General features: G+C 39.5%; 3 protein-coding genes across 8 annotated transcripts; 2 read left to right on the top strand and 1 right to left on the bottom strand.

Annotated features, from left to right (window-relative positions):
- Positions 1–293: 293 nt before the first annotated feature.
- On the top strand, positions 294–3,545 carry LOC139101796 (targeting protein for Xklp2 homolog). Its single transcript, XM_070655215.1, has 2 exons — positions 294–645; positions 837–3,545. The coding sequence occupies exon 2, from the start codon at positions 843–845 to the stop codon at positions 3,102–3,104; it is 2,262 nt and encodes a 753-aa protein (XP_070511316.1). The 5' UTR covers positions 294–645; positions 837–842; the 3' UTR covers positions 3,105–3,545.
- Positions 3,543–7,280, bottom strand: LOC139101800 (mitochondrial import inner membrane translocase subunit TIM44). Of its 2 annotated transcripts, none has more exons than XM_070655220.1 (7): positions 6,956–7,280; positions 6,372–6,524; positions 5,998–6,243; positions 5,698–5,902; positions 5,488–5,630; positions 5,030–5,393; positions 3,543–4,961 (listed from the first exon to the last, which is right to left on the bottom strand). In XM_070655220.1, the coding sequence occupies exons 1-7, from the start codon at positions 6,956–6,958 to the stop codon at positions 4,714–4,716; spliced, it is 1,362 nt and encodes a 453-aa protein (XP_070511321.1). In that variant the 5' UTR covers positions 6,959–7,280; the 3' UTR covers positions 3,543–4,713. The 2 variants fall into 2 exon arrangements, with proteins under 2 accessions (XP_070511321.1, XP_070511322.1); XM_070655221.1 differs by having other exon boundaries at positions 6,372–6,518.
- A 54-nt stretch (positions 7,281–7,334) lies between these two features.
- Mi-2 (chromodomain-helicase-DNA-binding protein Mi-2 homolog) lies at positions 7,335–18,865 on the top strand. Of its 5 annotated transcripts, XM_070655212.1 has the most exons (16): positions 7,335–7,781; positions 10,440–10,531; positions 10,649–10,771; positions 10,877–11,167; positions 11,238–11,531; positions 11,609–11,860; positions 12,471–12,633; positions 12,739–12,924; positions 13,000–13,189; positions 13,286–13,659; positions 13,742–14,137; positions 14,219–16,860; positions 16,923–17,170; positions 17,244–17,529; positions 17,611–17,920; positions 18,042–18,865. In XM_070655212.1, the coding sequence occupies exons 1-16, from the start codon at positions 7,745–7,747 to the stop codon at positions 18,044–18,046; spliced, it is 5,889 nt and encodes a 1,962-aa protein (XP_070511313.1). In that variant the 5' UTR covers positions 7,335–7,744; the 3' UTR covers positions 18,047–18,865. The 5 variants fall into 5 exon arrangements, with proteins under 5 accessions (XP_070511313.1, XP_070511312.1, XP_070511309.1 ...); XM_070655211.1 differs by having other exon boundaries at positions 12,471–12,624; positions 17,611–18,865; XM_070655208.1 differs by having other exon boundaries at positions 17,611–18,865.
- The last annotated feature ends 291 nt before the right edge of the window (positions 18,866–19,156 follow it).

The following is a 19,156-nucleotide window of genomic DNA, read 5'->3' as shown; positions in this document are numbered from 1 at the left end:
TAAACTGCTAAAAATAAATTTCTACGTATTATAAAATTTATAATATATATATACATTTAATAAAATAAATAGTTATATATATATATAATTAACTTATGTGAGTTTTTTTTTTTTTAACTAATAATTAACTACCGTTAATTTTGCAAACAATTTTCATTATATAATTAACTTCTATGCAACAGTTAATTTTTCTTTCCTTCGTCTGTTAATAATTTACTGCTGCTAATTTTGCGGTATTGAAATTTGTAAATAAACCTCTGACATTTTTAAGAACGAAGGAGGTTAATGTTGTTATTCGAAGATATAAAGTGAGCGTCTTTTTTACTGGACATCACGATCGACGCGCATGCGTTACGCAACAAACTCAGCTAGCAACAACGCAGCCAATCCGAACGAAGCACCTAGAGTGATTCAAACTTGAATGCGTGCAACGTACGCTACATACTTCGTTGTTGTCTCTACTCGTGAAACGTTCGCTGGCGTTCTGCGTTGTGTCCCACGTTGAAAGAGTTTTTCGTTAATTGAGATTCGAGTGCACTAGCTGAAAAGGAGCACGGAGATTGTCGGAGGAACGACATACGATTGCACGTTGTCTCGATGAGCAGTTTGTGTTAGACGGGAGCAATAAATATTAATACTCGCGTGGTAAGTACATCGTTCTTGCCGTTATTTTACTTTTACAATAACGATTTTAGACCTCCGAGTACCTGATTGCCGATCAGTACGAGTAAAAATGTTAACGCGGAAAGCTAGCCTAAAAATTCGCAGCTTTAGCTGTAAATATTGACGGTGAAAAATTTTTTAGAGTAGACAGTACGTCGTATTTTTTATTGCAGATTGCCATGGACGATCTGGAATTACATGCACCACAGTGGGTGGACTTCACCACGACTGACAGCCCGATTCAGGCACAAGACTTCTTCGAAAAGTCACATAAGCTACACGAACGTATAGAAGATTTCGATGAGACTATTACCAATAACACTGAAAGCTTTCAGTCTATGCTGCAGGTGGACGTTGCATCTACTAGCACGAAGGTACAAGACGAGTTGAACATTATAAAGAGCACTCCTATTAAAGTAATTTCTCCAAATCATAGTAAGAAAGAAGTGTTAGAGACCACTTATGATCAGTTGCTCAGCAATGCAATGAGAAATCTGGAACTTGGTAAGAAACCTAAAATTGTTCAGGAATCTGTAAATCAAGAATCGAACGCTTTTAAGACGCCAAATGTATCTAAAATTACTAAATTGTCAAAATCAATCTCTTGTCACAGTGTGCCAAACAAATGTGTTAAGTCTTTACAGGATTCTGGAACCAAGTCCATGAAAATGAACAGCACTGTCGTGGCAAACCAGAATAAGTCTAAAACTATGAAGGAAAAATCAGTTAACCAGGTTTTGTTTAAGGAACATGAAATTATTCAAAATGATACCGCTAAGAGACTAAATGAAAATAAACAACCAAATGAAGACACAGATGTTAAAAAATATTATGAGGAAGATAATGATAAACATGAAAATGGTATTGAAGAACTTAACGGAACAAATGATGAGAAACACAACGAAGAAAATATTAATCAGCTGCAGAATGAATCGGAAAAGTCGACGGATTCCGATAAAAAACCTAAAGAAGAGGACAATCAAAACGTTCATGCTACGATTAATAAAAGTAATCGATCGTATGCAAGGCCACCGTGTAAAAACACGGTTCTTACTTGGCACAATCATAGGCCAAGCCTGCAGAAACAAAAGATGCCGGTAAATAAAAAATACGTTAGCCTGGCAGAAGCGGTGTCGCGGTTCCAAAACGAGACACCCGAACGTTTCCGTACCAAAAGCAGCAAATTGAATAATACAATTATACCGCTTAATATGACAAAGTCAATGCAGAATCGATTAAAACCGACGATTCCGATTTCGCCGGCGCTCTTGTCGAAAACCAGAGCACGCCCTGTTACCGTGTTAAGCCGAGAAGAACGTGAGAAATTAGAAATGGAAGAAATGAAAAAGTATCAAATAAAAGCCAATCCCATACCACCTAACGTGCTGCGACAATCACGAATGGTGGCGAAAATTACTGCTAAGAAATCGACAACCGTTGCAGGTAATTCTACACAGTCCAATGAGAAAGCTAATGCTACAAATGTCTCTAAAAGCCAGTTGCATCATCGCAATAAAGTATCCACTGTTTCGAAAGGCATAGTCGGAGAAGTACTTGAAACTGATCCCTCAGGTTTCGTTGTAGAACAAGAAGAAATGACATTCTTCGGCGTGCCAAAAGACACCGGCGTCACGAAGAACGTGACGCGAGTTAAGCCATTCAGCTTCGAAGAGCGCAACAAAAATCTGCAGATGAAGAAGGAGCAACGGCTGAAGAACTTGCAAGAAGAAAATAAAGTCAAGTCGGAATTCCATGCTAGACCAGTGCCGAATTTCTCGAAGCCACCAACACCGCCGGCCAAACTGCCACAGCAGCAAGGGCAAAATACAAAAAAGATAGTTCTGCCATGTCCATTCAGTTTTGACGATCGAAACAAGAAAGCATTGGAAAGAAAAGAGCAGTTAGTGAAGCAAGTGCTTGAAGAAGGTAAGCAAGCACGTGTATTCCGCGCGAATCCAGTTCCGACTTTCAAACCGGTAATGGTCCGCGGTAGATCTAAGGAACTACTTTTAGCGAAGGACAAAAATATGGCAAATGAGCATATGGAAAATCAGGAGAACAAAGAGCCAAATATTGACTTTTCCAAAAAGAAGGAACAGGATTCCGTTCCAAAATTAAAGGCCGGACTTTACGCTGCTGATAAACAGAAAGCACCATCAAAAATCTATTCATTCAAATTGAACACTGATAAGCGGGCGAAAGAACGATATGAATTTAACGAAAAGATGAAGCGCAAGGAAATGGAGGAGGAGATAAAGCGCCTGGAAGCAGAAAAAATGAAAGTCGAATCCGAGAAAGAGATGAAAGCAAAGCTGCGCAAACTAGCGGAAGTAAAAGCCAGACCCATGCCGGTATACAAACCACCGGTGATTATGAAAGCAACGAAAAGTTTGACTAATCCACAGAGTCCTGCATTTGCAAGTAAATTAAGATCGAAATAAACATAAACTTGAAAACGTTAATTAGAATATTTTACCTTAAAACTAAGTAACATTGTAACTATATTTGCATAAAAATGATAATACAATATGTTACGAAGAATGTTGATAAATAAAAAATGTAATTTAGACTCATCAATTTTAACGATAACTAAAACTTCGCTTATCTATTTTTAATGCTAGTTTTTATTGTAAATGGAAAAAAAAATACTGCAATTGTTTATCTGTTCGTCAAATATTTTGTTTCAAAATTACGCGATACTGTAACATGCCCTGTGTATATTTATATTAAAAAAAAAATTATAACGTAGCATGTCGTGAGCATAAGTAAGTAAAAATATAATTTATAGGTTTAACACTCTTAACGATACTTTTCTATTCTGCTTATCTACATGTAATACTGTTTTTTATCGATAAATGGACAAATATATAATACCACAATAATTTATCCATTTTTTTTATTTTGTTTTGATCAAATCGATCTAAGCTTAAAACTCGTATAATAGTCTTTAAAAAATCAACAGTTCTCTTTATAATTTAATCATTGTACATTACGACTCGGTCATATCAGCTTGTACAAGTTGTATGTATACATATGTACATTTACATACATAGATGTGTGTTCGAATATACTTCCAATTAACATATTAGATATATGCATCGAACTTTATGCTGCACATAATTAAAATATTGTATTTTGAATAGGAAGAACTTTGTAGCTTTTTAAATCTTTAATATCTGCAATTATTTTTTCTTTTCTAATGAAGCAACAGGCGCATGCTGCTAAGGCCTATTCAAGGTAATTGAGTATTCGCAATATAATTACTTCTTGCAGATGGTGAGTTACGTCCATCGCACAAATCTAAAGAGGATTCACGAGATTACATTTTTCGTATGGTTCGGATCTTCGGTTCTTCAAACTAACGCGCGCCTCTTGCGCTATGATCACCAGGTAATCATTTTTCATGTTATCGATTTTAATATTTAAAAAATATTACAGAACTTTCCTTTCGTCTTTTTTTTTTTTTTTTTTTTTTTTTTATATGACTGATAATGAAAATTATGATAATATTTGCAATAAGTTCTATTATACAATATCTTCTTTTTAACAATCTATATGTATAAGAATACAAGACTTTAAATGAAAAATATGTAGTACTTATTAAAGTATCGAATAATTACTACTCAACACTTTAATGATGCGCGCGATAAATGGAATATTTTAATTATGACCTACTTTCTAATCAATTGCAAGTTACACGTGATAATCACAGATTGTATCGGATAAAGATTTCGATGCATTTATAAATATATTATTTTGCAAGTGATAATTTAGGAACGTGTATGTACTTACATCATGTGTAATTAAAATTTACATATCGTACGCTGCTAAAATCTTGTACATACATTAACATTCCAATTTACAGGAATTACACTGCACTATGTTTGCTAAATCAGTGATCGTTTAACACGATCGTTAAGAAATTCTTGTCACATTCGATCACTTATTAATGTGAATGATGACGAAAATATACAATGGATGACATCACTATGCGACAATTCCACTTAATGAAGTAGTTCAGTTGTCTTCGTTCCTGTTAGTTCTTGTGCATTATACCAACTGTTCTGAACTAGTGGCACTTAGATCAAGCAAACGCCACGCGGCCTTAGGATTGAGTTCCGTTCGATCGCGGCATAATACCCAGACGTAATTGACGCGCATCACTTTCTGGGGATCTCCCTCAATTACCTCGTGCTTTGAATTTCTCACGCACATGATTTGCTGAGATTGAAAGCTAATTATTAAAACTGGCCCCTGTTCCATCATTTTGCCCATCACCAAATCCACATTATCGATATCTGTAATCAATAGTTTTTTTTTTTACAGCATTATACATGTGTTAAAATTATTAATTATGCGTACGTACCTAATATTTTACTATCTGAGTAATGGCCTAACTTTTTTACTTCTTTGTGCGGATGAGCGATTATATTGTAAGGTCCTTCGTGACACCAGTCTTTAAGTATCTCGAGATCACCTCTGACCATCGCTTCAAGAATATTCGGGATAAAATCGGTCTCGCAGTCCTTCAAAAATTGGATTTTACTAAAAGTGGGATCCAGATTACAGATTTCCGTAAGTGTTTCGGACAACTCGGTTTTTTGAAACAGCCCGCCTATAATATCCGAAACCTTATCCGTAAGTAATCTGGAAGCGCGTAGTATGGCATTATCTGACTCGTCGTATTTTATCTTCCAGTCCATTACTTTATTCACGTATGGATTATTGTCCTTTAAAAAAATATTTTTTATGTCAAGTAAAGACATTTATTAATGTGTGCTTTTTTTTATATCGTATAAAATTTATTATAAAATAACAAGATACCTTAAATTTTTGCCAAGCGTTAGAAAACATGTAATCCTTGTGTACTTCCACGCCTGTCGTTTTTTGGTCAGGCGTAATTTCTCTAGGCTCTATCGGTACTTCTTTCCTCTTTCTTAGATTTTTAGGTGGTACATAAACTTTGCCTGCATCAAGCAATAATGAAATTTAATCTGCTTTCTACTCTCTGTTTATTCAGCCAAATCTATCTACCTAGAATTCCATGTTGGTCAAGTTCATTCCGTACGGCTTCTGCGGTGTGCGATATCGTTTGAAATGCACTCGTCTTACCAAGAGCTTGGCTCTTTTCAGAGATCGTCTCTGCCGCGCCTTTGGCCGATTTCGTAATTTCCTCGCCCAACTGGCCAGCACGCTTGCCTAATTCACTCTTGCTCGCCTCCTCGATAACTTCTTGCATCTTTTAAAACATAAACCGCCACAGTTATATGAGTTTATTATCAGTGTACAAATTAATTGATATTGTAAATGCATATATTTAATTTTAATTAATACCTTTCCTTTAATTGTATCCAATTTTTCTTTGATTACTTCCGAACTTTTATTAGCCTCGGATTCAACGGCATGAAATTTTTGCCGTGCCGTTCGCAATGCATCGGATTGCTCCAATTTCTGAGCTTCCTCTCTGAATTTTTTTAATGACTCCTTCATTTCTTTGTTTTTTTGCATCTCCTGCCTGATATTTTCGACGAACTGAGAGAGAAAGCTCGGCCGTCGTGCAGGATTTGAATACAGACGTAACTGCAAAATTACCGATTGCTTACAGATAGACAGAGTCAGCAAGCATCTATTGCCACGCAATAATTTTGTCTACTCCCTTTAAAGTATACCTGCCATTAAATACCCTGTAAATATAGCAAGAAATTTACCAATTGCATTTGAACAGCAAGTGATTCCATCGACGTCGACGAAAGGATAGGTGATAGTACACGTTCTCTCGAGCCATTTCTCATATTTCTTGTAGGTCGTACCAGCCGCGCGGCTCCTTTCAAGTTCGCTCTGCATGATGCGACGTTCTGCAACTATTGCAACATCAATTAAAATTCTTATTTTCGATGACAATTATCATTTATGTAATTCCAGTGACGATAAAACGCGAATCTAACTTCGTCAACGTTCAGGCGATCGCATAAACGGTAAATCTTACAAGAAAAACATACATCGCACGGCACATACATTTAATTGCTAATACGTTCACTCAGATATCTACAAACGTAATTAATGTGTTTTTAAGCGAAGAAAAATTTTCCTGAATCGTCGCAAGCCGTCCCGACGATCGTGCAAGCGGTCCTCGTAGAATGAAAGCCTTCACAGGAAGAGATAACCTTGCATCAGCGACGAAGACACCGGCTTTCGCGAACGAGATCGCAAATTCGTGCGTGATCGTCGATCGACGCGGATACGCGCGTCCCGCCGCGCGGCGCAGCTCCAGTTAAAAATTCAATTCATTTACCATTTTATAAAAAAATTCGTCCGCGTAACCCTCGGTGAAAGACCCTCGTGAGTAACTCCGAGTTAAAGCCGACGAGTCACTGTCCTCTGCCGGCGGCCCCAGGAAGTCAAAAGTGGAGGTTATGTCGCCCGGTCAAGTTGTCCGGCCTGCCTCGCAATGCCGGTAACTTGTTAAAACGAGATAAGCGGCTAACCTCGAAGAATAGAAAGGAGCCAGCGAGAGGGAGAGACCGCGCTTTGTCGAGACGGTCGCGTGCGAATCCGTGCGGAGGAGAGACGGTGAGGGAAGAAGAGAAAGGAGAAGCTTCTCGTGCCATTGAGAGTGATCGGCTGTTGAGCGGAAGCGGGCGAGAGGGGCGAGGGTGACGGCGAACCGCGGCGGTGCGACGGTGGCGTAACGGTGGCGGCGGCGGCGAAGCATCGTTCGCCGTGGTGTTGGAATTGTGAACGATACGCGTACGTGTGTGTACATACGGCGCGCGGAGGAGTGCAACACCGAGCCGCACGCCGACCGAAGTTAGGCCGCACGGAGGAGAGCGAGAGATCGTCGCCGTGACGGCTGTCGACGTCGCACTTCCGTGGCGTTTACCGCGGCCGCCCGCGAGGAAGCAGGACAGCGGCGAGAGAAGGCGGCGAACAGGGGGATAAGCCCTCGAGGAGAAGCGTCGCCGAGCACCGCACGCGAAGCGTCCCGTCGTCGACCTCGTCACCGCCGTATTGCGGCCGGTGACTGTCGTCCTGGTGTGCCGTTGTCATCGCCGTCGTCCACGAGGAGCGGACTCGCTGGAGAATGGCGTCGGACGAGGAGGTGGACGAGAACTACGCAGGTGAGCGTGCGAGAAAGAGCGAGAGAGACGGACGCGAGAGGTAAGCGTGCAGGAAAGAGACGGAGATGAAGAGAAAGAGCGAATTGGCATCGGTACGCGATTGTTCGAGCGTGCAACGCGGGACGCGCGCTTTTCGGCTTGCATCAATGGCCGCCGTGTCAATCGTGGCTCGCGCCGCCGCCGACGGCGACGACGACGACGCCACGCCGGTTTCCCGGGGGAGCGGCGTCATCTAACCTTCGATTGTCGAACACGCGACCAACGCCGGCGCAAGGCCTTACAGCTGGTACCGGAGCACCGTGGTCTGCCACGCGAATGTTTAAGTCCGATCCAGCAATCGTTCGTCCAGTAAACAATTATAAATGCTATAGTTAATGAGCTGTAAATCTTTAATAGCGTACAATTTAATATTTCATTGTTGCAATGTAATGGGAAAAAGGTAGACAATTGTCCTGTTCTGTTACTGGATTTTACTTGACACCATCGAGGTGAGAGTTCAAGGTGCGATTGCTTCAAAAGATTAAACACTAAAACTTGTCAAGCTTGCGAAAAGATTCTTTGCTCGAAGAAGTAGGTTAAATTTCCATTAAAATGTTAACGGATGATGCAGCACATTAACGTTAAAATGAAAGATTAACATGAAAAGAAATTTGGTAGGTTTCTCTAGAGCGTAATGATCTGTTGGCACAAATATAAAATAAACATTTTAAGAAACTCAGATAAGAATTAAGTAAGTTGTAACACAAAGAGATAAAGAGGTCTAGATGTAGTGAGATTATTGGAGCTTTTAGTTCACGGACTATTTGCTTAGAAAGCCTGAAAGATAGGAGTTTACAAGTGGAAGAAAGAATAGAAGTCTTAGATAAGTGCGTCTCAAAGGGAAAAAAAAGGGAAGAAAAGAGAAGGGAACAAAGTTAGGTTACTTCAGATTTAGGACTATAGAAAGTGTAATATGAAATGAGTGTTCACATAATATGCCTTCCGTCTCTCTCTCTCTCATCTCTGCATTTCTAATTAATTAATTGATTAAATCGCTTATATTATTTACTCATTAACGCGTTCCTTATTATCGAAGAACGCGTGCGATTAAAGTCTTTTTGGCGACAAGGAGGAGAGGGGGCGGGAGGGGAAGCGTCCTTCAATAATACGGATAATGGAACGTGTTTTTAGCCTTTGAACGTTTATCTCGCCCCGCTTTCTCGATTCGGGTCGATTTCTGCGCCTTATCACTCGTTGGTGAACGCCGCCGCGCTTGTGCAACTAATTATTAATATTCATAGATGAGTCACGAAACATTGGGAGCTGCAAAAATCGAACGCGGCCATGGTTGTCGATTTGCAAATCTAACATGGTCGGACGGCGCCCGTGCGATATTCGCGGTAATTGACCGACGGACTTTTTTCTTTTGCCTGTACCCGATCGTCGCGACGTCAGCCGCGGATTCGGATCAACCGGGGCCCACCAGCGGCCAACGTCGTGCGATTTCGCGGGTTCACGGCTCCGCCGCGAAATTCGCAAACGGTTTTCCAATCGACGCGGTATAATTGCATTTGCGCCATGTTACGACGCGTCCGCGCGAAAGAAGGAAAAAAAAAAAACCCCCCCGAGTTATGGATCCGCGTTTCACGTACACGCGCCCGTCGCTGTGTGCGGCCACGCAGGTGGACGCGCATACATACACGTGTGCGCGCGAGCACTCCGGCCGGCGTCTAACCTCTATCGCGACGAGTTCGGCGAGCGGACGGTCGGCCGCGAGTGAACGGATTTCGCGACCGGATCCCACGTCCTTCGGCGGAATCGTAACGCCGGCGGAAATTAAGCCCGTCGACATGACGCGCGCGCGAGCACGCGTGTGGCGTGGATGCACCGTGCGCGCTCCACGCGAATGCACGCGCGTGTGTGTATGTGAGAGAGCGCGCGCGCGCGGCGCGTACGCGCGCTCGTATGTCAAATGTACGTAGCGTACGTATGGCCCTATTAAAGAAAATGGCGGATGTACAATCGCGATGAGGCGGTCGCGGAACGTTGATTAGGGTTCAAAATTCGTCCTCTTCCGCGTTCGCGAGGAAGTGTGCTCGCTCCGGCGTCGCTGCCGATCGCGGATCCCGCGTCGCTTCTCTCTCACCTTCACACCGTTCTACTCTCTCCGAGAATCTCGCCGCGTTATTAAGGATACGCCGCGCGTCGTGAGGCGCGATTGATTCGACCGTTGTCGCGTGCCTTTGCGAGAGCCGAGGTCCATTCAGTGATAAATTAGAGTACAAGTCGAATTGAATCAAGTCGAGTTTCACTTTTTGTTATCGTTTAATTCGTTCCTTAGATTGCATCTTTTTTTTTTTATATGAAACTTGACTGGGGAGCCCACAAATAGGCCAAGAAATTTTGGAGATTTTCGTTGTTTGTAAGGTATAGAATGCAGGATGTACAAGGAGAATTGTAAAACTCAGTGAATTTAGCAGATAAGAGTGCTTCTAATGAAGGAGAAATGAAAATCAAGTCATTGCACAATTTTATTTTTACTTCAATTCTCATAAGAGATGCAGCTCAATGATTCTTTTTATCTTTGCGTTGAGCTGCAAATATGTAGCATTACATAAAAAAAAAAAGTTGGTTTTAGAGATAGAAATCATCACTAATGTGTTTCATGTGTCTGTTTAGGAGAGGATGACATGGAAGAGACTGGGGGACAAATATCAAATGTCGGCCAGCAAGTAGATGGGTCATCTGATGCTGAGGAATCTCAAAGACTAGTAAGTTATATATTATAAATAATTACTTTGTGCTATTTATTTTTATGACGGTGCTCTGATAATAATTTGAATATTTTAAAATTCGTTAGTTAAAAATGTGAAAATTATTTGTTACAGGAAGAAGATGACGATTATGAGCCAGAAGAGCGAAAAAAGAAAAAGGGAAAGAAGAGGAAAGCACGTAGCGAAGATAAAAAGGGAAAGAAAAAGAAGAAAAAGAAAAAATCTGATTCTGGCGATGTAAGGAAAATGCTATCACATAATATACGTTTGTTTGTTACGCGAAATATGCTGTATAAGTTAGAATATATTTGCACAATACTAAGCTTTTATATGAATTTTTAGGAGAGCGATTTCGGGGGCGGTGAAGCCAACGACGCGGCTGGTGAGGATAGCGATTATGCAGTTAATAGAAAAAGCAGAAAATCGTCGTCCAGAAAATCCTCTAGCCATAATACACCGACCACTCAGAGCCAGGAACCTACAACAGGCATGCCCACAATCGAAGAAGTGTGTAATACGTTTGGATTAACAGACGTACACATTGAATATTCCGACGCTGATTTTCAAAACTTAACAACGTACAAGCTATTTCAGCAACACGTGAGACCGCTTCTAGCGAAAGAAAATCCGAAAGTATGTACATATTTACTTGCATTTTTATCGATTTCGATAGCTTAATAATTTCTGATTTTTTAATAATTAGGTTCCAATGTCGAAACTTATGATGTTGGTGGCAGCCAAGTGGCGTGATTTTTCTGAATTAAATCCACATACGCAGCCAGATGCAGATGTCTCGTCCACAAATGTGGATGATGACAGTAGAAACGCTAGAACGAATCGGAGTGGTGCTATGCAAGAAGCCGAAGATGAAGAAGATGACGATGAAGACAGCGATAGAAAAAGAAAATCGCGAGGTTCAAGAGCGAAGAAAGGGAAGAAGGCGTCGAAAGTACCAACGCTTAAAATCAAGCTTGGAAAACGTAAACGAGGCAGTTCGGTATGTGCTTCGTTTTAAATGTAAATTAATTTCTGTATAAATTCAACTTTTATTTAAATCCTTATTAAATTATTTAGGACGAAGAAGCCGAAGGTAGTGCCGCTGGTTCTGCAGCAGATTCAGATATGGAGTTTGAACAAATGCTGGCAGATGCAGAAGAAACTCCTGGTGCTGAGAATAACAAAGGCAACGTAGAAGAGAGCGGAGTAGAACCGCCAGCAGAACCGCCAGTTCGCAGAAAGGCGAAAACTAAAATCGGCAATAAAACCAAGAAAAAGAAGAAGACAAAAACAACTTCGAAATTTCCGGATGGAGAGGAAGGTCTCCAGGTAGAGTTAAGCAGCATCTGCTTATGCGTTCATTGTTGTTAAACGTGCTTGCGATCATGGATTGTCACAATAATTCTCATACTAAAAGCTTGGAGATTTATTTATAATTTGCTAGTCGACGCATGTCTAATCATTATGCTTGTTAATATTATCACAACTGCGATTCCTTTTATAATTTTCGTTAATTTACATAAAAATCTTTAGGATTATCTTATTGATAATTGACTGATAATTAAAGAGATTTTTAAATTTAATTAAGAACATAACGCGGTTTTAATATATTTGAAGTATAAAGATTTGCGTCAAAAATACGTTGATGAATATTTAAGAAACTTAAAGAACGCATATGCTACGTTGTCTGACTCTGCCTTAAAAATAATTATAGTTTCTTTTCTTTTCTCTCTATTTAATTTAATTTAATTTTAGTTTATTATTATTTTTTTTTAAACGATATTTAAAGCTGCATAATCAATTTGTGCAACATGCTTTAAATATGCTTTATTATTGTATTTTAATTTTGTTTCTATACTTTTCATTCTCACGTAAATTATTCTATTTTGAAAAAAACAATATAATAATTTTTTTTGTTTTGTTTCTTTTGTTTCTACAGACTGACCATCAGGATTATTGTGAAGTATGTCAACAAGGCGGCGAAATTATATTGTGCGACACGTGCCCTAGAGCATATCATTTAGTATGCTTAGAGCCCGAAATGGAAGAAACACCCGAAGGAAAATGGAGTTGTGCTCATTGCGAAGGAGAAGGTATTGCAGGTACCCATATCCTCCCATACCAGCCTTCTTCTCCTTATTCCTTTCTAAAATAAATCGTTTTATTGTTGAACGGAAAATAAATATATTTATTATTTGTATTATCAGGCGCGGCAGAAGATGATGATGAACACATGGAATTCTGTAGAGTATGCAAGGATGGAGGAGAATTATTATGCTGTGACAGTTGTACAAGCGCGTATCACACGCATTGTTTGAATCCGCCGTTATCAGAAATTCCCGATGGCGATTGGAAATGTCCAAGATGCTCTTGCCCACCATTAAGAGGAAGAGGTATATTATTATTAATTTAATATCTACAGTTTTGTTTTGTATTTAATTTAATTAAATAATTAATTTTTTTTTTAGTGGCGAAGATATTAACTTGGAGATGGAAAGAATGCTCAGACACTCCATCAGAAGAGCCTTCTACGAGCAAAGCTGCACCTAAGCAAAGAAAAATGCGTGAATTCTTTGTTAAGTGGGCGGATATGTCTTACTGGCATTGCGATTGGATAACAGAACTGCAACTTGACGTTTTTCATCCTCTTATGTACAGGTAAGCATTTTTTTAAAGCGATATTGTATATAGGGTGTTCTATAGTAAACGGATACTTTTTTTCGAACTTAGTATATAACTTTCGTGTGATTATAGGAATTACTATCGTAAATATGATATGGATGAACCACCAAAGTTGGAGGAACCATTAGATGAAAGTGATTCTCGTGTGAAACGTTTGAAAGATCAAGATGGTGCCACAAACAGAGACGATTACAATTTAGAGGAACGTTTCTATCGTTATGGCGTGCGCCCAGAATGGTTGGTAGTTCACAGGGTGATTAATCATCGATTGCAAAGAGATGGCAGGGCTACGTATCTCGTAAAGTGGAGAGAACTAGGTTATGATCAGGCGACATGGGAAGACGAACATGAGGATATTCCTGGTTTAAAACAAGCTATAGAATATTACTTGGATCTCAGAGCCGCAAATTGTTGTGACGTCAGCTCATCGCGTAAAGGAAAAAAAGGTGAGAGAGATAATCGATTTAATTTTGTTATTTCCGTAAGATATTTTGTGCCTCTTGTAAAAGAAATAAAATAAAAATTCAGGTAAAGGCAAGAAATCAAAAACACGCGAGCTGATTGATGACGAGGAAAGGACTCCGAAACGGTATACGCCGCCGCCGGATAAACCTACGACGGATCTCAAAAAGAAATACGAGAGACAACCGGAATATTTGGATCAAACTGGAATGCAATTGCATCATTATCAATTGGAGGGTTTAAATTGGTTAAGATACTCGTGGGGTCAAGGCATAGATACGATTTTGGCCGACGAAATGGGTTTAGGAAAAACTATTCAGACTATAACATTCTTGTATTCCTTGTACAAAGAAGGCCACTGCAAAGGGCCCTTTTTAGTCTCTGTTCCCTTATCTACCATTATCAATTGGGAACGTGAATTTGAGACTTGGGCACCTGACTTCTATTGCGTTACTTATGTCGGTTAGTATAACTTTTTTAATGAAAATTTTAATTTGCGTGTGTCATAAATATTTTAATCGTAATTTATTCTGTTTTTATTAGGTGACAAAGATAGCCGTATCGTGATTCGTGAGAACGAATTGTCATTCGAAGAAGGTGCCGTGCGAAGTGGGCGGGCCTCCAAAATCCGATCATCTTCGATTAAATTTAACGTTTTACTTACGAGTTATGAACTTATCTCGATAGATTCGGCATGTTTAGGCTCCATTGACTGGGCTGTTTTAGTCGTAGACGAAGCTCACAGATTGAAATCCAATCAATCTAAATTCTTTAGATTATTAGCCTCTTATAATATTGCATATAAACTTTTGCTTACCGGTACTCCATTACAAAATAATTTGGAGGAGCTGTTTCACTTATTGAATTTCTTATGTCGTGACAAATTCAACGATCTAGCAGCGTTTCAAAACGAATTTGCGGATATTTCCAAGGAAGAGCAAGTTAAAAAGTTACATGAAATGCTTGGTCCGCATATGTTGAGGAGATTGAAAGCTGATGTATTGAAAAACATGCCTAGCAAATCTGAATTTATTGTACGTGTCGAATTATCGCCAATGCAGAAAAAATATTACAAATATATATTAACGAGGAACTTTGAAGCTCTCAATCCGAAAGGCGGTGGTCAGCAGGTATCGTTGTTAAACATAATGATGGATCTCAAGAAATGCTGCAATCACCCGTACTTGTTTCCCGCTGCCTCGCAAGAAGCGCCGACTGGACCAAATGGAAATTACGAGACGTCAGCTTTAATTAAGGCAGCAGGAAAATTGGTTCTTTTGAGTAAAATGCTCAAGAAATTGCGAGACGATGGACATCGAGTGCTTATATTTTCTCAAATGACAAAGATGTTGGATATTCTCGAAGATTATTTGGAGGGTGAAGGATACAAGTATGAACGAATAGACGGTAATATAACGGGTGCTCAGCGTCAAGAAGCTATCGATAGATTCAATGCTCCTGGTGCACAACAATTTGTCTTTTTGCTTTCTACGCGTGCTGGTGGTTTAGGTATTAACTTAGCGACCGCAGATACTGTGATTATTTACGATTCCGATTGGAATCCACACAACGATATTCAAGCGTTCAGTAGAGCTCATAGAATAGGTCAGGCTAATAAAGTTATGATCTACCGATTCGTCACGCGTAATTCCGTGGAAGAAAGAGTAACGCAAGTGGCTAAGCGCAAAATGATGCTCACTCATTTAGTTGTGCGACCGGGCATGGGTGGCAAGGGCGCCAACTTCAGTAAACAGGAACTCGATGATATTTTACGTTTTGGTACGGAGGAATTATTCAAAGAAGAAGAAGGCAAGGAAGACGAAGCTATACATTATGACGATAAAGCAGTTGCTGAATTATTGGACAGAAGTAAGGAGGGCATTGAGCAGAAGGAAAATTGGGCGAACGAGTACTTAAGTTCTTTTAAAGTTGCTTCATACGTAACAAAAGAAGGTGAAACAGAAGAAGAAGCAGACACGGAGATAATTAAGCAAGAAGCGGAAAATACGGATCCAGCGTATTGGATTAAATTGCTTAGACATCATTACGAGCAACAGCAAGAAGATATCGCGAGAACACTTGGAAAAGGTAAACGAGTGCGAAAACAAGTTAATTACACGGATGGAGGTGTGACTGGCGATCAAGGCGCAAGAGATGATCAGCCATGGCAGGAGAACTTGTCGGATTATAATAGCGATTTCAGCGCGCCAAGCGATGACGACAAAGAAGACGATGATTTCGATGAGAAGGGTGATGGAGACTTGTTGTCTCGCAGAAGTAGACGAAGACTAGAGAGACGCGATGAAAAGGATAGACCTTTGCCGCCTCTTCTTGCCAGAGTAAATGGAAATATCGAAGTATTAGGTTTTAATGCTAGACAAAGAAAAGCTTTTCTTAATGCAATTATGCGTTATGGAATGCCACCACAAGACGCTTTTAATTCTCAATGGTTGGTGCGCGATTTACGTGGCAAATCTGAGAAAAATTTCAAAGCCTATGTGTCTCTCTTTATGCGACATCTCTGTGAACCAGGCGCTGACAATGCGGAAACATTTGCCGATGGTGTTCCGCGAGAAGGTCTTAGTCGACAGCATGTATTAACGAGAATCGGCGTCATGTCTTTGATTAGGAAAAAGGTACAAGAATTCGAACATATAAATGGTTATTATTCAATGCCGGAGATGATACGCAAACCAGTAGAACCCGTCAAAGTCGGAGAAGCAGCTGCTGAGGCAGCGACAGGTACTAGCAGCACTAGTGCTACGCCAGCCACTTCAAATGCTCCCAGCCCTAGCCCTGCTGCTACACCAACTCCGACTTCTACCTCTGTTGCGGGCAACGAAACTAACAAAACGAATTCAGATGCATCTGAAGTTAAAGAATGTAAAGATGAACCAAAAGATAAAGAAACTGGCGATGCGAAAGATTCAAAAGAGGACATTAAAAGTTCTAAAGAAGAAGAAGAAGGAAGTTCTGAGAAGGACAAAGAAAAAGAGGAATCTAAAAAAGAAGAAAAAGATGCTGATACAGAGACCGTTGACAAGGAGAAGGAAAAATCCGATACAAAAGACGAGAAAGCTGTAACGAAAGATGATAAAGCGGAGGGCGGTGAGAATAAAAAAACTGAGCCAGAAGAAGATGTTGTTATCGTTAAAGATGACGAAGAAGAAGTAGAAAAGCGAGAGGTACGTACTTGTGTAAAATTGGTTAAGAGTTTTGTTAGCTTAACGTTGTTTTTTTATTTTAGGAAAAAGATAGTAAAGAAAAAGATGTCAAGGACTGTGATCCGGAAGTAGTTAAACCCAAGCGCAAATTTATGTTTAATATTGCTGATGGTGGTTTTACGGAATTGCATACACTTTGGCTGAATGAAGAAAAAGCTGCAGTACCAGGCCGCGAGTACGATATTTGGCATCGTCGGCACGATTATTGGCTCTTGGCTGGTATTGTGACGCATGGCTATGGACGTTGGCAGGATATTCAAAATGATATTCGGTAATAATTCTTTTTTAGCAAATAATTTTCGTTAACAATTACGGTTGTTTCCACTAAATTATGTTTATTATAGGTTCGCAATTATCAACGAACCATTCAAGATGGATATGGGAAAAGGCAACTTTTTGGAAATAAAAAATAAATTTTTGGCAAGGCGTTTTAAACTTTTAGAACAAGCTTTGGTAATTGAAGAACAATTAAGACGAGCTGCCTACTTGAATCTCACGCAGGATCCTAATCATCCTGCCATGAGTCTTAATGCACGTTTCGCTGAAGTTGAATGTCTTGCTGAATCCCATCAGCATCTAAGCAAGGAGAGCCTTGCCGGTAATAAACCAGCGAACGCAGTGTTGCATAAGGTTAAATCAATTAAAATTACATTTTATTTGTAATTAAATTTCCGCAACGTGCGGAGATATAAATGTGTGTTCTTTTTATAGGTATTAAATCAGCTGGAAGAATTGTTGTCTGATATGAAATCAGACGTAAGTCGTTTGCCAGCAACTCTAGCTCGTATTCCGCCAGTCGCTCAGAGACTCCAAATGTCGGAAAGGTCAATACTGAGTCGTCTGGCAGCCACTGCACCCGGTGGCACTAGTTCTCAAACTGGGCAAGCTGCGTTACTGGCACAACAATTTCCTGCCGGTTTCTCCGGAGGACAATTGCCAGCTACCTTTGCAGGCGCTGTTAATTTCGGGAATTTTAGACCACAATACTCAGTTCCGGGGCAACCACCGCAAGGTTTTACAGGTGATAAAACGATAACGATAGAGAAAAAGTGACAGTCAAAATAGCATCGTTAATTATTTTATAATTTATATTCTATAATCTTTGATACAATCTTCGTGTAACGGGATATTATTTTTTACAGCCTGAATGTTAAGTGTTGGAACACAGTGGCTCAAACAAGAACTCAAAATAGCGCAAATTGAACTATCTCGCGAGAATCGTTTGCGCCGTAACATTATTTTTCGTAAATTACAGTTTTTAGCTGAATTTTTCTAGAAAAAAGAAAAAAAAAAGACGTGAGGAGATTTCCAGGTGAAAACGTAATATTTTACAAATCGAGTTGCATTCTACTTCTGTATTTATTACGTGTACATTCGGCATCTAGATTCAAGATTTCATATTCTCTGTATTTATACATACGTTCTTTATAGGAAAAACGACATAGGTTATTTTCTTAAGTTCTTTTTTAAGGGTTTGATTTACATCCTAGCTCTTTAATGTATTGCACGTAGTAAAGCAAGTACATTATTTACTTAAGTCTATTTAAGACCTTTTAGGTTTATAATGTCGAATTTCTCCATGTGGTCACTTTTAAGGTGCTGTAATTCCAACAATGTGTCACTTGTAATTTATTCACGAAATTTTGCGACAATAGGTTACACGCGAGTGATAAAACTTTCTAGGACACCCAAGATACCTTAAGGCCTGCGATTCATTTCGAATTGAATATGTTCGCGTTCGCTACGGCGAACAACGGCAATCACTTTATGCGTCAAGACTGACATTTGGATAATATAGCTGAGAAACTCTTGTTGCGGGACACATTTATTGTAATGCGTGGGTTACGAAATTTCGATGTCAATCTTTCTTTTTAGAATCATGCTGTTTTTAACGTGATAATATTGCAGAACTATTTTGCGTAAACTGTCAAAAGAAATAAATAAAAATTAGAGTTATCTAGTATAATATTTTTAATTTGAAAAAAAAAAGTTTCTTTCTACTTAAGAAGGAATAGGCTATTTTTATGTAAGAGAGCTGATATTCTTTCTTTTGTATTATATTAAGATAAGCTACGATACATTTTAACATTTTGAAAATACATAGACACGACTGTACGTACGTATAAACGTACGTCTTCGGTAATATATCTGTACATATAACACATTTAAAAAGCTCGATAACTAATTAATGATATTAGATTTTTTTTTTTATTGTGAAATACCAATCGTGGCCCATGCATTACTATAAAACGGACTA

Source organism: Cardiocondyla obscurior, linkage group LG04 (assembly GCF_019399895.1).
Source record: "Cardiocondyla obscurior isolate alpha-2009 linkage group LG04, Cobs3.1, whole genome shotgun sequence".
Lineage (NCBI taxonomy): Eukaryota > Metazoa > Arthropoda > Insecta > Hymenoptera > Formicidae > Cardiocondyla > Cardiocondyla obscurior.
The sequence above is the reverse complement of the archived record's forward strand: the minus strand, read 5'-3'. Positions and strand labels throughout refer to the sequence as shown.